The sequence below is a fragment of the Sinohyriopsis cumingii genome, chromosome 5, assembly GCF_028554795.1.
Source record: "Sinohyriopsis cumingii isolate HCF-2022 chromosome 5, ASM2855479v2, whole genome shotgun sequence".
In the NCBI taxonomy this organism is placed as follows: Eukaryota; Metazoa; Mollusca; class Bivalvia; order Unionida; family Unionidae; genus Sinohyriopsis; species Sinohyriopsis cumingii.
The window spans coordinates 15,994,694-16,014,838 of NC_142965.1; the positions used below are offsets into that span (position 1 = coordinate 15,994,694).

At 34.8% G+C, this 20,145-nt stretch overlaps 1 protein-coding gene across 2 annotated transcripts in view; it reads right to left on the reverse strand.

Annotated features, from left to right (window-relative positions):
* The window catches only part of LOC149798697 (calpain-5-like), a 78,732-nt gene that overhangs the window by 36,805 nt on the left and 21,782 nt on the right, over positions 1-20,145 (reverse strand). For both annotated transcript variants that reach the window (XR_016421011.1, XM_089957537.1), the window contains exons 4-6: positions 9,520-9,722; positions 3,966-4,149; positions 987-1,177 (exon numbers count right to left, since the gene is read on the reverse strand). Coding sequence is in view for 1 of the 2 variants with exons in the window: in XM_089957537.1 (XP_089813663.1) it covers positions 987-1,177; positions 3,966-4,149; positions 9,520-9,722 (578 nt within the window). In the remaining variant the exon portion in view is untranslated. The remainder of the gene's footprint in view (positions 1-986; positions 1,178-3,965; positions 4,150-9,519; positions 9,723-20,145) is intronic.

The following is a 20,145-nucleotide window of genomic DNA, read 5'->3' on the forward strand; positions in this document are numbered from 1 at the left end:
GAGCAAGCCCTTATGGGGGGGGGTTTAAAAATAAATCTAAAAAACAGTCTTTTTCATCTACTAAGATGACGATAATCAGTCGTACTTTAAAGGTATCAGAATGTAATATGGCTCCTCATGGTCAAGTGAAAACTCACAGGCTCTTTGAACCATTTTGTAAATATGTTCAGAAATGCATGCACAACAAACTTTGCATCCCATATGCCCAAGTTTGTATCACCACCATACAAGGAACATTGGTAACTCATAACGTGTCAAGCTTTGTGTAGGTTTTCATTTAAATTGGCCAAAACCTTGCATCTGCCAACAACAATAATGAATTTTATATAGCTCTTTCCACATAAAACAATATTTAACATATGCTATGAAGAGACTTCCCTTTAAGTTAATGTCATTTATAGCTGTCTTTGATCATAACCCCTGTATTCATGCTCAAAACCTAATTTTGGCTAGGAAAAAAGCAAGAAGCACTGTCCAATATGGGAAGTCAAAAACTAAATAAATACTTGACACATTGTGTAACACTTACTCAAAGACCTGTATCTAAACCAAATTTAATTTTTGTACATGGAAAATTAATAAAGAACTTTAAAATCATTTTGAATGACAGATTTTTAAATGGTTCCATGCAATCTTGCAGATGATTATATGGAATTATCATAGACATAACTTTGGAAAACTTTAATGCAGCCATACAATTTATATTTCCTCCCACTTCCAATGTTCTATAATGCATGTAGGCATGGCTTGATTTTTTTCTCCATCCAAGCTGCTTATTTCACATCCAGGTCACACAAACTTGCATTGAGAGGACCTCTAGAAACCATATATCAAGAAACTTAATAAAAGAAAAATCAAATGGACTTGTGTTGCCACTGATAATTGATTCCACATGATGTAACATATTTCAAGTAAAACAAAGAACGAAGAGACCTAAAAAATACAGATATGAATGTTATATTTTGATAATTGAAAATATACATTACCCATCACTCCAAGAACCCTTCCATTCTGTACCTCCCCATGGGTTTCGGCAGCGTATCATATTTAGTGATTCCTTGTTAAGCAGCGAAAGCAATCCTGACCCTGGCTTGATCGTCCTGACAGCTGTCACGCTGTAAGCATGACCTTTGACTAAGCCACAAGGTAACACAGACTCAAGTTCTTTAGCTGTTGCCTGAAAACAATAACCAACCATCAATTTTGCATAGGAATAATAGTAAATAAGCAATAAAATCATCCATATAGTAAGCAATTAATAAAATTATCCATACAGTAAGTAATCTATAAAATTATCCCTATAACTTCAAACTGGAATAGATTCACCCAGAAAGAAACAAAGAGGCATAGGTGAAGCTGACATTGCTCATCTACCTAATGCTGTATCCAAAAGCAATCAAGTGGGCAAAGATCTCTTCCAATGCTGTTGACTGCATATTTTTTTAAAAACTGCTTCAAGATTTCTCTCTATTTTTGGAATCTTTGTCCAAATTTTATGGTAGAACAGTACCATTTGCCCAAAATAAAAAAGTCTCTACGGCAGAAAGTATTCATTCAATGTTGGTCAAATTCCTCTAAAGGTTTTTTTTCTTAGATAAAGATGTTTGACGGTTTTTCTAATTTTAGTAATGGTGGACATATTTGATGGTGGATTGACATCAATTGTGTAAATTTGTAAGGCTTTCAACCATGCATGTTTTCTGTCAAATTTGGGCAAATTTTGCATTGTTTTTAAATGTTATCAAGTCCTTTTCTTTATTGTAACAGCAACCATATCTGGTGATGGATGGGCATCCTTTTCCAAGTTCAAAGTTCTCCATGCCAGTAGGTTTTCTGTCAATAGGTGTTCTGTCTAGGCAATGTCTGAGAAGAAATCATGAAAAGATTTTCCTCAGAAATCAATTGTACTGTTTATGCTAGTCTAGAGAACATATTTTGCAGGCATCAATACATGAAAGAACATCATAACCTAAAATAGTTACAGCAGTGGCTGTTAAAGAAAATAATTCATCTCTCATCCGTAATCTTTCTTGAATATATTGAACAAATTCGTGTGTGTGTGTGTGTGTGTATGTGTGTATGTGTGTGAAGATTTGCTTTTTATTTTTTGAAAATCAAATTGCAATAAAAAAGAAAATAATGACCTTTACTGGCAATTTTGACTGACAAAGTCAAATATAGTTAGCCTCCTTGTCATCTTTTGAAGTAGCTGAGTCCAATTCAAATGGTACCAAGCTGATTTAATGTAACCAAAATATTATAGTATTACAAAACTAAACATTGAACATTTAAAGGTACACTTTTATTCAATTTTAGTAAGAAAAGATTGCTACACAATTCTTGTTCCACAATCAGTTGGTTATTTAGTTCAGTAAATATTCATTGGTAGTTTAGGTGACAAGAGATAGTTTCATAAATAGGCCCAAGTAAAATTTCTTAACTAAATGATATAATGTGACTTATAAGCTATTATTGTTTAATTAATAATTAAAGATATGGATATCTTTTTAGAATAGCTTGTGCTGTTCTTTGAATTGATGTGAGGTATGTACACCTCTCACAGTTACTTCACAGAAAATATTATTCCAGTTTTTTTAATTCTGTATAAATTTTGATAAATGTCCTTGCCCAAGAATTAAATTAGAGCGCTAGCATTTCCAGGGAAAAGAATCACAAGAAATCAAAAGAATTTGAAGAAAATAAAATAATTAGCCCAAACTGAACACAACATAAACAACTTGATGTCTCAAGTGTTAAAGCATGACTGACTATTCTTTCTCAAAACATCAGTAATGAGTCTAACTAAGAAACAAAACAGATTCCAGGATCAAGGTCAAGAGTTTGTTACATGATAATTATCGTGTTGTCCAGGTATGGCCTTGATTTAAATTATAAATCTTACTCTGAGAAAGAATTTTTTAAAAAGCAGTTTACTAAATCCAGTTCTGAATCAAGATCAGAAACTAGATACCGTGTTTCTATTAGACCTTTATCAATAACAGTCAGGTCAAACAGAACTGAACTGAATTTCTGGAGTCTTGAATGTCAAATCCAGTAAATAAAGATACATTACAATAGCATGTAATGGAATTTAAAAAAATTAAAACTAACAAGCAAACAATTATATCAAAACACACATAACATCAGTTTTAGAGAAAAAGTCATGAAAAAGTTGCTTGATTTAGATGACAAGGAAGCAACATGGATGCTAGAGAGCCACTCTCATCTTAATTTAGACAGAGCATTTTCTAAGGCACATTCCTACAAAGTTTGATAAAAATTGGTTCCACCATTCTAAAGAAGTCAAATATGGGGTTTTAACAGTTTGATTAAATAGCCACATCATTGATAGGGTAGACATTATGGACAGAATTTCGATAGAGCATTTCTTAAAAAACATTAGTACTAATGAATTTGAAATTGGTCCAGGTGTATTGGAGTACAGGTCTTGCTTCTAGCTGCTTGGAGATCCATTATATAGGAGAACTTGAAAATAAGCTTTACAAAATTATGATTAAATAGGGTGACCCATTTTAGAAAAAACTTTACAAATATGGTTCTCCACTTTGACTACTGCGGAAGCCACATTATTGCTAGAGAAGCGATCCCAAACATAATTGTAGTAGAGCATGCCCTGCCTAAGATTATCAAAACATTTGATTGAAATTAATTCTCTGGTTTTCAAGAACTTGTAAATAGCAATATTAATGAACAATGTATTCTGGATCACAGCTTCAAACATGAGGACACTTGCCTTTTGTAATCATGTGAACCAAATATAATGTAACATGTAAAAATGTAAGTGCAACTGACTGCTCTTGAGGCACTGATGAGAGACCTGTAAAAAATGTAAGTGCAACTCACTGCTATTGAGGCACTGATGAGAGACCTGTAAAAAATTTAAGTGCAACTCACTGCTATTGAGGCACTGATGAGAGACCGTAAAAAATTTAAGTGCAACTCACTGCTATAGAAGCACTGATGAGAGACCTATTTTCTGAAGAATGTTTCAATATTCTGAACAGGTCCGTTTGCTGCTCTTCTGTCTTCCACTCATCCATCGACACTCTCTCCCCCACCCCTCCTGTCATGTCCACCAGGGCATCCTTGGCATTTCCAGCAGTAAGGGACTCATAATCTCCAAACAGTCTGAAAAGTAAATGACTAATTGTAAAATTTATTAGTCTTTAATTGCATTTACTGTGAACCTACTTTTTTATCTTGCTATTTTATTGTCTTGGAAATTCATTAAATTAAACTAACAGCACAATTAGGTTGATATAAAGCTGTATTTTCCTTAAAAGTTGTAAACTGTGAATTATAGCCAATCCACAGAAATTAAATAGCTTTACAATAGTATGATGTAATTTCATAATTTAGTAGTTTTTGAATAAAAGTAAAAAACCATCCTGTTTATCTGGTTCGAGAACTGTCCTATTTTATCTAGAAATACAGGCATGACACAGCATCAGAAGTAAATGTACAAACATAAATTGTACCTGAACATATCCTATTGTATTAGGGTGGCAATGGTAGTTAGCATAGCTGGCAGAGTGCATTGGACTCATGTTCTAAAGGTCACAAGTTTGATATCTGCCCATGCCAGCCCAGTTTGGCTGCCTCTGTTCTTGAGAAAAGCACTCAATTCTCAATATGAAATGTAACCTGTCATCCCAAACAAACCAGCCTAGTTAATGGCAGCACTCAACTCTCATTGTATCAATATGAAATGTGTCCAGTCATCCCAAACCAACCAGCCTAGCAATGACAGTACTCAACTCTCATTGTATCAATATGAAATGTGTCCAGTCATCCCAAACTTACCAGCCTTGCAATGATAAATGTGGATCCTTTTATTTCTGTTTTTCCCAGTAGAGACTTATTTATTGCCACAAATCTGTTTGGCATTATTAGGATAAAATAAAGTCAAAGTATAATGTAGTTTTCATGACAATAAGCAATTGTCATCTCCTTCATAAACATTTACTTAATATTCAACAATCTGATGTCTCCTTCATGAATGTGTACTTGACATTAAACAATTTCCATCTCCTTCATAAATGTTCACTTGACACTAGGCAATCTGGCATATCCTTCATAAACATTTACTTGACATGAAGCAGTCTAACATCTCCTTCGAAAAAGGTAACTTGACATGAATCAGTCTAACATCTCCTTCAAAAAAGTTAACTTGACATGAATCTGTCTGACATCTCCTTCATAAACATTTACTTGACATGAAGCAATTTGCCAAATCCTTCATAAAGATTTACTTGACACGAAGCAATTTGCCAAATCCTTCATAAAGATTTACTTGACATGAAGCAGTCTGACATCTCCTTCATAAACATTTACTTGACATGAAGCAGTCTGTCATCTCCTTCATAAACGTTTACTTGACATGAAGCAGTCTGACATCTCCTTCATAAACATTTACTTGACATGAAGCAGTCTGACATCTTCATAAACATTTACTTGACATGAAGCAGTCTAACATCTCCTTCATAAACATTTACTTGACATGAAGCAGTCTGACATCTCCTTCATAAACATTTACTTGACATGAAGCAGTCTGACATCTCCTTCATAAACATTTACTTGACACGAAGCAGTCTGACATCTCTTTCATAAACATTTACTTGACATGAAGCAGTCTGACATCTCCTTCATAAACATTTACTTGACATGAAGCAGTCTGACATCTCCTTCATAAACATTTACTTGACATGAAGCAGTCTAACATCTTCTTCATAAACATTTACTTGACATGAAGCAGTCTGACATCTCCTTCATAAACATTTACTTGACATGAAGCAGTCTGACATCTCCTTCATAAACATTTACTTGACACGAAGCAGTCTGTCATCTCCTTCATAAACGTTTACTTGACATGAAGCAGTCTGACATCTCCTTCATAAACATTTACTTGACATGAAGCAGTCTGACATCTTCATAAACATTTACTTGACATGAAGCAGTCAAACATCTCCTTCATAAACATTTACTTGACATGAAGCAGTCTGACATCTCCTTCATAAACATTTACTTGACATGAAGCAGTCTGACATCTCCTTCATAAACATTCACTTGACACGAAGCAGTCTGACATCTCCTTCATAAACATTTACTTGACATGAAGCAGTCTGACATCTCCTTCATAAACATTTACTTGACATGAAGCAGTCTGACATCTTCATAAACATTTACTTGACATGAAGCAGTCTAACATCTCCTTCATAAGCATTTACTTGACATGAAGCAGTCTGACATCTCCTTCATAAACATTTACTTGACATGAAGCAGTCTGACATCTTCATAAACATTTACTTGACATGAAGCAGTCTAACATCTCCTTCATAAACATTTACTTGACATGAAGCAGTCTGACATCTCCTTCATAAACATTTACTTGACATGAAGCAGTCTGACATCTTCATAAACATTTACTTGACATGAAGCAGTCTAACATCTCCTTCAAAAACATTTACTTGACATGAAGCAGTCTGACATCGCCTTCATAAACATTTACTTGACATGAAGCAGTCTGACATCTCCTTCATAAACATTTACTTGACATGAAGCAGTCTGACATCTCCTTCATAAACATTTACTTGACATGAAGCAGTCTGACATCTCCTTCATAAACATTTACTTGACATGAAGCAGTCTGACATCTCCTTCATAAACATTTACTTGACATGAAGCAGTCTGACATCTTCATAAACATTTACTTGACATGAAGCAGTCAAACATCTCCTTCATAAACATTTACTTGACATGAAGCAGTCTGACATCTTCATAAACATTTACTTGACATGAAGCAGTCTAACATCTCCTTCATAAACATTTACTTGACATGAAGCAGTCTGACATCTCCTTCATAAACATTTACTTGACATGAAGCAGTCTGACATCTCCTTCATAAACATTTACTTGACATGAAGCAGTCTGACATCTTCATAAACATTTACTTGACATGAAGCAGTCAAACATCTCCTTCATAAACATTTACTTGACATGAAGCAGTCTGACATCTCCTTCATAAACATTTACTTGACATGAAGCAGTCTGACATCTCCTTCATAAACATTTACTTGACACGAAGCAGTCTGACATCTCCTTCATAAACATTTACTTGACATGAAGCAGTCTGACATCTCCTTCATAAACATTTACTTGACATGAAGCAGTCTGACATCTTCATAAACATTTACTTGACATGAAGCAGTCTAACATCTCCTTCATAAGCATTTACTTGACATGAAGCAGTCTGACATCTCCTTCATAAACATTTACTTGACATGAAGCAGTCTGACATCTTCATAAACATTTACTTGACATGAAGCAGTCTAACATCTCCTTCATAAACATTTACTTGACATGAAGCAGTCTGACATCTCCTTCATAAACATTTACTTGACATGAAGCAGTCTGACATCTTCATAAACATTTACTTGACATGAAGCAGTCTAACATCTCCTTCATAAGCATTTACTTGACATGAAGCAGTCTGACATCTCCTTCATAAACATTTACTTGACATGAAGCAGTCTGACATCTCCTTCATAAACATTTACTTGACATGAAGCAGTCTGACATCTCCTTCATAAAAATTTACTTGACATGAAGCAGTCTGACATCTCCTTCATAAACATTTACTTGACATGAAGCAGTCTGACATCTTCATAAACATTTACTTGACATGAAGCAGTCTAACATCTCCTTCATAAGCATTTACTTGACATGAAGCAGTCTGACATCTTCATAAACATTTACTTGACATGAAGCAGTCTGACATCTTCATAAACATTTACTTGACATGAAGCAGTCTAACATCTCCTTCATAAACATTTACTTGACATGAAGCAGTCTGACATCTCCTTCATAAACATTTACTGGACATGAAGCAATCTGACATCTCCTTCATAAACATTTACTTGACATGAAGCAATTTGCCAAATCCTTCATAAACATTTACCATTTTAAAGATATAAATACTGCAGATGAACAATCCTAAGTGAATTCAAGAAATACAGCCTTTTTGATTGGCCAAAATATATTTAATGAGACGTGGACTCAACTAAAGTTTTATGACTGAGAGTCAAGGGCATATGAGTAGTGTGCACCAGTCCATTGCAGGTTTGCAGCTCACACAACACAGAGAAATTCTACCAAATTCCATCGCTCAGCAAATGGAGTGGGAACAGTTATAACTGTCATGATCAATGACAAACTGAAATGTCTGCAGAATTTAAATGCATGACTTCGAAATCCCAGGACTGCAGTGAATAATGACAGGCTGCCTCCCACTTTTCTACTAGAATAAATATCAGCCAGGAGTCATGCAGTGACTAACTGCTATGACAGGCTGCCTCACACTTTTCTACCAGAACAAATATCAACCAGGAGTCATGCAGTGACTAACTGCTATGATAGGCTGCCTCCCACTTTTCTACTAGAACAAATATAAACCAGGAATCATGCAGTGACTAACTGCTATGACAGGCTGCCTCCAACTTTTCTACAAGAACAAATATCAACCAGGAGGCATGCAGTGATTAACTAGTATGATAGGCTGCTTCCCACTTTTCTACTAGAACAAATATCAACCAGGAATCATGCAGTGACTAACTGCTATGACAGGCTGCCTCACACTTTTCTACTAGAACAAGTATCAACCAGAAGTCATGCAGTGACTAACTGCTATGACAGGCTGCCTCTCACTTTTCTACTAGAACAAATATCAACCAGGAGTCATGCAGTGACTAACTGCTATGACAGGCTGCCTCCCACTTTTCTGTTAAAACAAATATCAAACAGGAGTCTTGCAGTGACTAACTGCTATGACAGGCTGCCTCCAACTTTTCTACAAGAACAAATATCAACCAGGAGTCATGCAGTGACTAACTAGTATGATAGGCTGCTTCCCACTTTTCTACTAGAACAAATATCAACCAGGAATCATGCAGTGACTAACTGCTATGACAGGCTGCCTCACACTTTTCTACTAGAACAAGTATCAACCAGACGTCATGCAGTGACTAACTGCTATGACAGGCTGCCTCTCACTTTTCTACTAGAACAAATATCAGCCAGGAGTCATGCAGTGACTAACTGCTATGGCAGGCTGCCTTCCACTTTTCTACTAAAACAAATATCAAACAGGAGTCTTGCAGTGACTAACTGCTATGACAGGCTGCCTCCAACTTTTCTACAAAAACAAATATCAACCAGGAGTCATGCAGTGACTAACTGCTATGACAGGCTGCCTCCAACCTTTTTATAAGAACAAATATCAACCAAAAGTCTTGTGATGGCTAACTACTATGACAGGCTGCCTCACTGTTTTATACTAGAATAAATATCTCTCAGAAATCTTGTAGTGACTAACTGCTATGACAGACTGCCTCACTGTTTTCTACTAGAACAAGTATCTATCTAAAGTCTTGTTGTGACAAACTGCTATGACTGGCTGCCTCTCATTTTTCTCTGATAACAAATATCTACAGGGACTCTTACTTAGCATAAGCTTTTTCCAGAAGTGCTGACCAGAATTCATTCTTTGTTTTTGAATGCATGTATATCAGATGGCCATTTCTGGTTGGCAGACAGTCATCAATGACAACATCTATCCAAGTTCCACAGCGCCAGAATTTGAAGTGAAATATCCCAGCATACTTGCTTTTCTCATTCCATTCTTGCTCCTCATAATCTGGTATAATCTGATGGAATATAAAATGACACATAAATGATAAAATTAATTAAAATATTAAGGCATAGAATTTACACAATTTTTTTATGCCTGGTCGTTCCTCTCAGGAGAAAAACATAATTCATGACACAACAAACATTATAAAGTTATATATATATATATATATATATATATATATATATATATATATATATATATATATATATATTAATATATATATATATATATATATATATATATATATATATATATATATATATATATATATATGTACATATATGTAACTTTATGTGTATTAGTATATATGTGCAACATTATATGTGTTTTAATATATATGTACAATTTTATAATGAATATTTATGGAAAAGAACTATATGTATCAATGTGTAAGTACAGTGTATAGTGTGTATCAGTGTATAAATACAATGTCTATTAATTTATAATTACAATTTGTATTTATAATATATATTATTACAATGTGCATTAATGTATAAGTACAATTTGTATTAATGTAAAAGTACAAGGTGTATTAATAAATAAGTACAATTTGTATTAATGTATAAGTACAAGGTGTATTAATGTATAAGTACAATGTGTATTAATAAATAAGTACAATTTGCATTAATGTATAAGTACAATTTGTATTAATGTAAAAGTACAAGGTGTATTAATAAATAAGTACAATGTGTATTAATAAATAAGTACAATTTGTATTAATGTGTAAGTACAATGTGTATTAATGTATAAGTACAAGGTGTATTAATAAATAAGCACAATTTGTATTAATGTGTAAGTACAATGTGTATTAATGTAAAAGTACAAGGTGTATTAATAAATAAGTACAATGTGCATTAATAAATAAGCACAATTTGTATTAATGTATAAGTACAAATTGTATTAATGTATAAGTAAAAAGTGTATTAATAAATAAGTACAATGTGTATTAAAGTATAACTACAAAGTGTATTAATAAGTACAATTTGTATTAATGTATAAGTACAAATTATATTAATGTATAAGTACAAGGTGTATTAATAAATAAGTACAATGTGTATTAATGTATAACTACAAAGTGTATTAATAAGTACAATTTGTATTAATGTATAAGTACAATTTGTATTAATGTAAAAGTACAAGGTGCATTAATAAATAAGTACAATGTGTATTAATAAATAAGTACAATGTGTATTAATAAATAAGTACAATTTGTATTAATGTGTAAGTACAATGTGTATTAATGTATAAGTACAATGTGTATTAATAAATAAGTACAATGTGCATTAATAAATAAGTACAATGTGTATTAATAAATAAGTACAATGTGTATTAATAAATAAGTACAATTTGCATTAATGTATAAGTACAATTTGTATTAATGTAAAAGTACAAGGTGTATTAATAAATAAGTACAATGTGTATTAATAAATAAGTACAATTTGTATTAATGTGTAAGTACAATGTGTATTAATGTATAAGTACAAGGTGTATTAATAAATAAGTACAATGTGCATTAATAAATAAGCACAATTTGTATTAATGTATAAGTACAAATTGTATTAATGTATAAGTAAAAAGTGTATTAATAAATAAGTACAATGTGTATTAAAGTATAACTACAAAGTGTATTAATAAGTACAATTTGTATTAATGTATAAGTACAAATTATATTAATGTATAAGTACAAGGTGTATTAATAAATAAGTACAATGTGTATTAATGTATAACTACAAAGTGTATTAATAAGTACAATTTGTATTAATGTATAAGTACAAATTGTATTAATGTATAAGTAAAAAGTGTATTAATAAATAAGTACAATGTGTATTAAAGTATAACTACAAAGTGTATTAATAAGTACAATGTGTATTACTGTATAAGTACAAGGTGTATTAATAAATAAGTACAATTTGTATTAATGTATAAGTACAAATTGTATTAATGTATAAGTAAAAAGTGTATTAATAAATAAGAACAATGTGTATTAAAGTATAACTACAAAGTGTATTAATAAGTACAATGTGTATTACTGTATAAGTACAAGGTGTATTAATAAATAAGTACAATTTGTATTAATGTATAAGTACAAATTGTATTAATGTATAAGTAAAAAGTGTATTAATAAATAAGTACAATGTGTATTAAAGTATAACTACAAAGTGTATTAATAAGTACAATTTGTATTAATGTATAAGTACAAGGTGTATTAATAAATAAGTACAATTTGTATTAATGTATAAGTAAAAAGTGTATTAATAAATAAGTACAATGTGTATTAATGTATAACTACAAAGTGTATTAATAAGTACAATTTGTATTAATGTATAAGTACAATGTGTATTACTGTATAAGTACAAGGTGTATTAATAAATAAGTACAATTTGTATTAATGTATAAGTACAAATTGTATTAATGTATAAGTAAAAAGTGTATTAATAAATAAGTACAATGTGTATTAAAGTATAACTACAAAGTGTATTAATAAGTACAATTTGCATTAATGTATAAGTACAATGCATATTAATGTATAAGTACAATGTGTATTAATGTAGAAGTACAATGTGTCTTACTGTATAAATACAATTTGTATTAATTTATAAGTACAATGTGTATTAATGTATATGTACAATTGTGTATTAATGTATATGTACAATTTGTATCAATGTATAAGTACATGGTGTATTCATGTATAAGTACAATGTGTATTAATGTATCAGTACAATGTGTATTAATCAATAAGTACAATTTGTATTAATGTATAAGTAAAATGTGTATTAATGTAGAAGTACAATGTGTATTAATGTATAACTACAATGTGTATTAATGTAGAAGTACAATGTGTATTAATGTAGAAGTACAAGGTGTATTAATAAATAAGTACAATTTGCATTAATGTATAAGTACAATGTGTATTAATGTAGAAGTACAATGTGTATTAATGTGTAAGTACAATGTGTATTAATGTATAAGTACAATGTGTATTAATGTATAACTACAATGTGTTTTGATTTATAAGAACAATGTGTATTAATGTATAAGTACAATTTGTATTAATGCAAAAGTACAAGGTGTATTAATAAATAAGTAGAATGTGTATTAATAAATAAGTACAATTCGTATTAATGTATAAGTACAAGGTGTATTAATGTATAAGTACAATGTGTATTAATAAATAAGTACAATGTGTATTAATAAATAAGTACAATTTGTATTAATGTATAAGTAAAAAGTGTATTAATAAATAAGTACAATGTGTATTAATAAATAAGCACAATTTGTATTATAAGTACAAACTGTATTAATGTAAAAGTATAAAGTGTATTAATAAATAAGTACAATGTGTATTAATAAATAAGCACAATTTGTATTAATGTATAAGTACAAACTGTATTAATGTAAAAGTATAAAGTGTATTAATAAATAAGTACAATGTGTATTAATAAATAAGTACAATTTGTATTAATGTATAAGTAAAAAGTGTATTAATGTATAAGTACAATGTGTATTAATAAATAAGTACAATTTGCATTAATGTATAAGTACAATTTGTATTAATGTAAAAGTACAAGGTGTATTAATAAATAAGTACAATGTGTATTAATAAATAAGTACAATTTGCATTAATGTATAAGTACAATTTGTATTAATGTAAAAGTACAATGTGTATTAATGTAGAAGTACAATGTGTATTAATAAATAAGTACAATTTGTATTAATGTATAAGTAAAAAGTGTATTAATAAATAAGTACAATGTGTATTAATAAATAAGCACAATTTGTATTAATGTATAAGTACAAATTGTATTAATGTATAAGTAAAAAGTGTATTAATAAATAAGTACAATGTGTATTAATAAATAAGTACAATGTGTATTAATAAATAAGCACAATTTGTATTAATGTATAAGTACAAACTGTATTAATGTAAAAGTATAAAGTGTATTAATAAGTAAGTACAATGTGCATTAATGTATAAGTACAAAGTGTATTAATAAGTACAATTTGTATTAATGTATAAGTACAATGTGTATTAATGTATAAGTACAAGGTGTATTAATAAATAAGTACAATTTGTATTAATGTAAAAGTACAAGGTGTATTAATAAATAAGTACAATGTGTATTAATGTGTCAGCACAATGTGTATTAATGTAAAACTACAATTTGTATTAACGTATAAGTACAATGTGCATTAATGTGTCAGCACAATGTGTAATAATGTGTAAAATACAATGTGTATTAATGTATAAGTACAATGTGTATTAATGTATAAGTACAATGCATACTAATGTATAAGTACAATGTGTATTAATGTAGAAGTACAATGTGTCTCAATGTATAAATACAATTTGTATTAATTTATAAGTACAATGTGTATTAATGTATATGTACAATTGTTTATTAATGTATATGTACAATGGGGGGTGCGTGGCCTGGGCCTGACGTCCCGCTTGCCAAAGGAAAGTGAAGCGTCTCTCATAGCCTCTCCTTCCCAGGTGTAGTGATCGCCGCAGGACCACTGTCTCGCTCTGCGGGGCAGGAGGTTACTTGCATATGGCCTCTCCTACACTATTGTGTCCACAGCAGCACCTTCACGCGGTGCCCCCTGTTTTAACAGAGCCTGCTGTGTGACACGACCGAGTACCCGGCGGTATAACTGGGTGGGCAGACTGGGCTCATTAGCCTTGGCAGGCAACCAGTCTAAGAGAAGGGAAACTCTGACCCCAAACCCGGGCAGATGAAGCTCGTTAACCTTGTCAGGCAGTTCATCTAGGAGAAGGAAACTCTGATTCAAAACCAACCAAGTCCCATCCATTGGATTATGGCTCCACTGCCTTGTGGATATCTTTGGGAGAAGGAAAGGCTACGGGAGTAAACCCAGACAGAAAATCAGGAGTGGAGCCCCTAAGGCGGCTGGGGGTCGACTACGACCTCCTTCCGGCAGCTCCTGCATCCAAACTGGTGCCAAATGTCATGCTCAGCATTCCTTTGGACCCCACCAGCAAGGACGAGAGGGGGATCCTGACGTCTGGGCAGCCCAGGATCTCCATATTCCACGCCCAGGCTTGCGCCCTGGAGAGGACACTCCAGTCTCGCTACTGAGTGAGGAAACAACACGGAAGCTGACAGTTTACGGGTTATAAGTCCCACCCGATTGGCGTAGGGAAGGGGCGCCACGGGTCAGCTTTGACGGTGGGAGGGATCATCGTGTCCCACTGGCCAACTATCGCCCGCCTCAAGCCGGGCAGCCCCCGGTCAATAAGGTGTTGACCCGCCATCATCTGCCTGCTCCAGTGGGTGTCTGGAGCTCAGTGTGTTGTTCAGCATGACAAGCAGACAGTAATTCCACACCAGACAAAAGAAACAAGAAACCAATAAAGAAGACTCCAGCTCTTCGATTTGCAAGCTGGAATGTGCGCACCATGTGTACAGGCATCTCTGACGACCTCAGAGAAGTGGACGACACCAGAAAGACGGCCATCATCGATAGAGAACTCACCAGACTAAATATCAGCATAGCTGCCCTCCAGGAAACCAGGCTTGCCTCTAGTGGCTCCCTCAGAGAGGAAAACTACACCTTCTTCTGGAAGGGTCGAGAACCTGAGGAGCCCCGTCAGCACGGAGTGGGCTTTGCCATCAAAAACAATCTCCTGGCCTCGGTTGAACCTCCAACATGGGGCACTGAGCGTCTCTTGTCCATCCGCCTCACCACTACTTCAGGTCCTGTCAACATCATCAGTGTCTACGCCCCAACTCTCACGTCATCAGAAGACGTGAAGGATCAGTTCTATGGGCAGCTGGACGAACAGATCAAAGGATGCCCCAAAAATGAACCACCATTCCTCCTCGGCGACTTTAATGCCAGAGTAGGTGCGGACCACGAGTCCTGGCCTACCTGCCTCGGATATCGTGGCACTGGAAAGACCAACGAAAACGGCCAGAGACTGCTGGAGCTATGCACCTACCATGGCCTGTGCATCACAAACACCTTCTTCAAGTGTAAGCCACAACACAAAGTGTCATGGAAACACCCCAGATCTCATCACTGGCACCAACTCGACTTGGTCATCACCAGGCGATCTGCCCTTAACAGCGTCCTCTCCACCAGAACCTACCACAGTGCAGACTGCGACTCCGACCATGCCCTTGTGAGCAGCAGAGTGCGACTACAGCCACACGTGCTACACCGCACAAAACCAAAAGGATGTCCTCGCATAAACACTGCACAGATGTCAGTCCCTGCCAAGGTGGAGGAGTATGTGTCTGCCCTGAACAAGGCTCTCCAGGACCTGCCTGAGTATGACGCTACAGCCAAGTGGAACGCCATGAAGGGTGCCATCTACAGTACAGCTATGTCAACGTTTGGCAAGAAGGAACGACCCAGCCAGGACTGGTTCAATGCACACCTATCAAGGATGGAACCACAAATCGAGGAGAAACGAAAAGCCTTCATAGCTTACAAAAAATGCCCTAATGAACGGATGCTTGCTGCTCTCAGAAGTGCCCGAAGTAACACCCAACGCATTGCTAGACAGTGTGCGAACGAGTACTGGCAACAACTGTGTGAAGGGATCCAGCGCAGTGCCGAGTCCGGACACATCCAAGGCATGTACAGTGGCATCAAGAAGGCTCTAGGCCCTACAGTGAAAGGGGTCGCTCCCCTGAAATCCCTGACAGGAGAGAAGATCACAGACCGTGGGCAACAGATGGCCAGATGGGTGGAGCACTACTCAGAACTATACTCCAGAGAAATGTCAGTCACTGATGCAGCCCTCAGCAGCATAAAGAATCTGCCCACCATGGAAGAGCTCGACAAAGTGCCAACCTTAGAGGAGCTCAGCAAAGCAATCGACTGCCTTCCAAACGACAAAGCACCAGGTAGTGACAGCATCCCGCCCGAAGCTATCAAACGTGGAAAACCAGCATTGATTAAACCACTGCACGAGCTACTTTGCCGCTGCTGGGAGGAAGGAGTAGTCCCCCAAGACATGCGTCATGCCACAATTGTGACCCTTTACAAAAACAAGGGCGACCGCAGTGACTGTAATAATTACAGAGGGATCTCGCTCTTGAGTGTTGTTGGTAAAGTGTACGCCCACATCATACTCAACAGGCTGCAGTTGCTGGCAGACCGTGTGTACCCGGAATCACAGTGCGGCTTCAGAGCAGGCAGGTCGACGACAGACATGATCTTCTCCCTACGACAACTCCAAGAGAAGAGCAGAGAGCAAGGTCAACCACTCTACATGATGTTCATCAACCTCACCAAGGCCTTTGACTTGGTCAGCAGGAAGGGCCTTTTTGAACTTCTGAGTAAGATCAGTTGCCCCCCAAAACTCCTCAGCATGATAATCTCTTTCCATGCAGATATGAAGGGAACAGTCCTGTATGATGGATCATCCTCAACTTCCTTCCCAATTAACAGTGGTGTGAAGCAGGGCTGCGTGCTGGCACCAACACTTTTTGGGATCTTCTTCTCCCTGCTCCTGTCCTATGCCTTCGACACGTCCACGGATGGCATATATCTACACACCAGGTCTGATGGGAGCCTGTTCAACCTGGCACGACTGCGCTCAAAGACCAAAGTGAGAGCTGTGCTCATCAGGGAGATGCTTTTTGCAGATGCTGCAGCTCTTGTGGCCCACACCGAGGAAGCCCTCCAGAGACTGGGAGACCGTTTTGCTGTTGCCTGCACGCACTTTGGTCTCACAATCAGCTTGGAAAAAAAAAATGTCAGCGTACAAGATACCACCATTGCCCCTTCAATCAAAATCAACGGTGTCACCCTGGAAGCAGTCAACAACTTTACCTACCTAGGGTCAACCATCAGCAACACTCTCTCGATTGATATGGAGCTGGACAGAAGGCTTGGAAAGGCAAACACCATCATGGCTCGATTAACAAAGAGGGTTTGGGAAAACAACGCGCTGACAGAGCACACCAAGGTCCGAGTCTACCAGGCCTGCGTTCTCAGCACCCTTCTATATGGAAGTGAGACGTGGAGTACCTACATGAGGCAAGAATGCCGGCTCAACTCCTTCCATATACGGTGCCTAAAACACATCCTGAAAATCAGCTGGCAAGACCGTGTTCCACACAGCGAGATCCTGCAGCGTGCAAGTACCCCCAGCATGTACTCCCTGCTAATTAAACGCCGCCTTCGATGGCTGGGTCACGTCCAACGCATGGAGGATGGAAGGCTGCCAAAGGACATCTTATATGGACAGCTGGCCACTGGCATGAGAAGAGTCGGACGCCCCTTACTCCGTTTCAAAGATGTGTGCAAGAGGGACATGAAGGCATGCAACATTTCACCCGATGGCTGGGAAGAGCTGGCTGAGGACCGAGGCACCTGGAGACTGATGGTAAACAATGGCATATCAGTCGCTGATGCGAGGAGAGGCCAGTTGGTGGCAGAGAAATGTAAGAGAAAGAAGAACACAACAGCAACCACAGTAATGCAGACTTCCCAGTATGTCTGCACCAACTGCAGTAGGGACTCTCACTCACGTATAGGCCTGCACAGCCACAGCAGACGTTGCCAACAGAGACAGGCAACACCCCAAGGGCGCTATTCGCATGGTCTTTCGAGACCGAGTCGCCAATGATGATGACAATTGTTTATTAATGTATATGTACAATTTGTATTAACGTATAAGTACATGGTGTATTCATGTATAAGTACAATGTGTATTAATGTATCAGTACAATGTGTATTAATAAATAAGTACAATTTGTATTAATGTATAAGTAAAATGTGTATTAATGTAGAAGTACAATGTGTATTAATGTATAACTACAATGTGTATTAATGTAGAAGTACAATGTGTATTAATGTATAAGTACAAGGTGTATTAATGTATAAGTACAATGTGTATCAATGTGTAAGCACAATCTGTTTTGATTTATAAGAATAATGTGCATTAATGCAGAAGTACAATGTGTATTAATGTGTAAGTACAATGTGTATTAATGTGTAAGTACAATGTGTATTAATGTAGAAGTACAATGTGTATTAATGTATATGTACAATGTGTATTAATGTATAAGTACAATGTGTATTAATAAATAAGTACAATTTGTATCAATGTATAAGTACAATGTGTATTAATAAATAAGTACAATGTGTATTAATGGATAACTACAATGAGTTTTGATTTATAAGAACAATGTATATTAATATATAAGAACAATGTGTACTAATATATAAGAACAATGAGTATTAATGTAAAAGTACTAAGCCTATTAATGTAGCAGTACAATGTGTATTAATGTAAAAATACAATTTATATTAATGTATAAGTACAATGTGTATTAATGTGTAAGCACAATGTGTATTAAAGTATTATGTACAATGTGTATTAATGCATAAGTACAATGTGTATTAATGTATAAGTACAATTTGTATTAATGTATAAGTACAAGGTGCTTTAATAAATATGTACAATGTGTATTAATGTATAAGTACAATGTGTATTAATGTATAAGTACAATGTGTATTAATGTGTAAGCACAATGTGTATTAATGTGTAAGCACAATGTGTATTAATGTATAACTACAATGTGTATTAATGTATAAGTACAATGTGTATTAATGTATAAGTACAATGTGTATTAATATGTAAGTACAATTTGTAATAATGTATAAGTACAATGTGTATTAATGTATAAGTACAATTTGTATTAATGTATAAGTACAATGTGTATTAATGTATAAGTACAATGTGTATTAATGTATAAGTACAAGGTGCATTAATAAATGTGTACAATGTGTATTAATGTATAAGTACAAAGTGTATTAATCTATAAGTACAATGTGTATTAATAAAGTACAGTGTGTATTAATGTATATGTACAATGTGTATTAATGTGTAAGTACAATGTGTATTAATGTATAAGTACAATGTGTATTAATGTATAAGTACAATGTGTATTAATGTGTAAGTACAATGTGTATTAAAGTGTAAATACAAATCTATATGAACTGGTGTATAAGTACATTTCAAAATTGTGTTTTTGTGCATATGTAAAAATGAGACAATGTGAATCAACATATTATTGCATAAGTACAACAAAATTGTGTGTATATGTAGAACTAGATGGTGTGTATATGCACAACTTGATCATGATGTGTATATGTACAACTAGATGGTGTGTATATGTACAACTAGATGGTGTGTATGTGCAACTAGATGGTGTGTATATGTAGAACTAGATGGTGCCACTAGACAATCAGATAAGGTGTATTTGTATGTATGTACAACTAGACAATAAGTATTAGTGTATATGTACAACTGTACAATGTTTATTAGTGTATATGTACAACTGTACAATGTTTATTAATGTATATGTACAAATACAACATGTATAAGTGCATCTGTAGGTCGTGGAATAGAAAACCTATATTGGTTTAGATGTGCAACTACCTAAATGTCT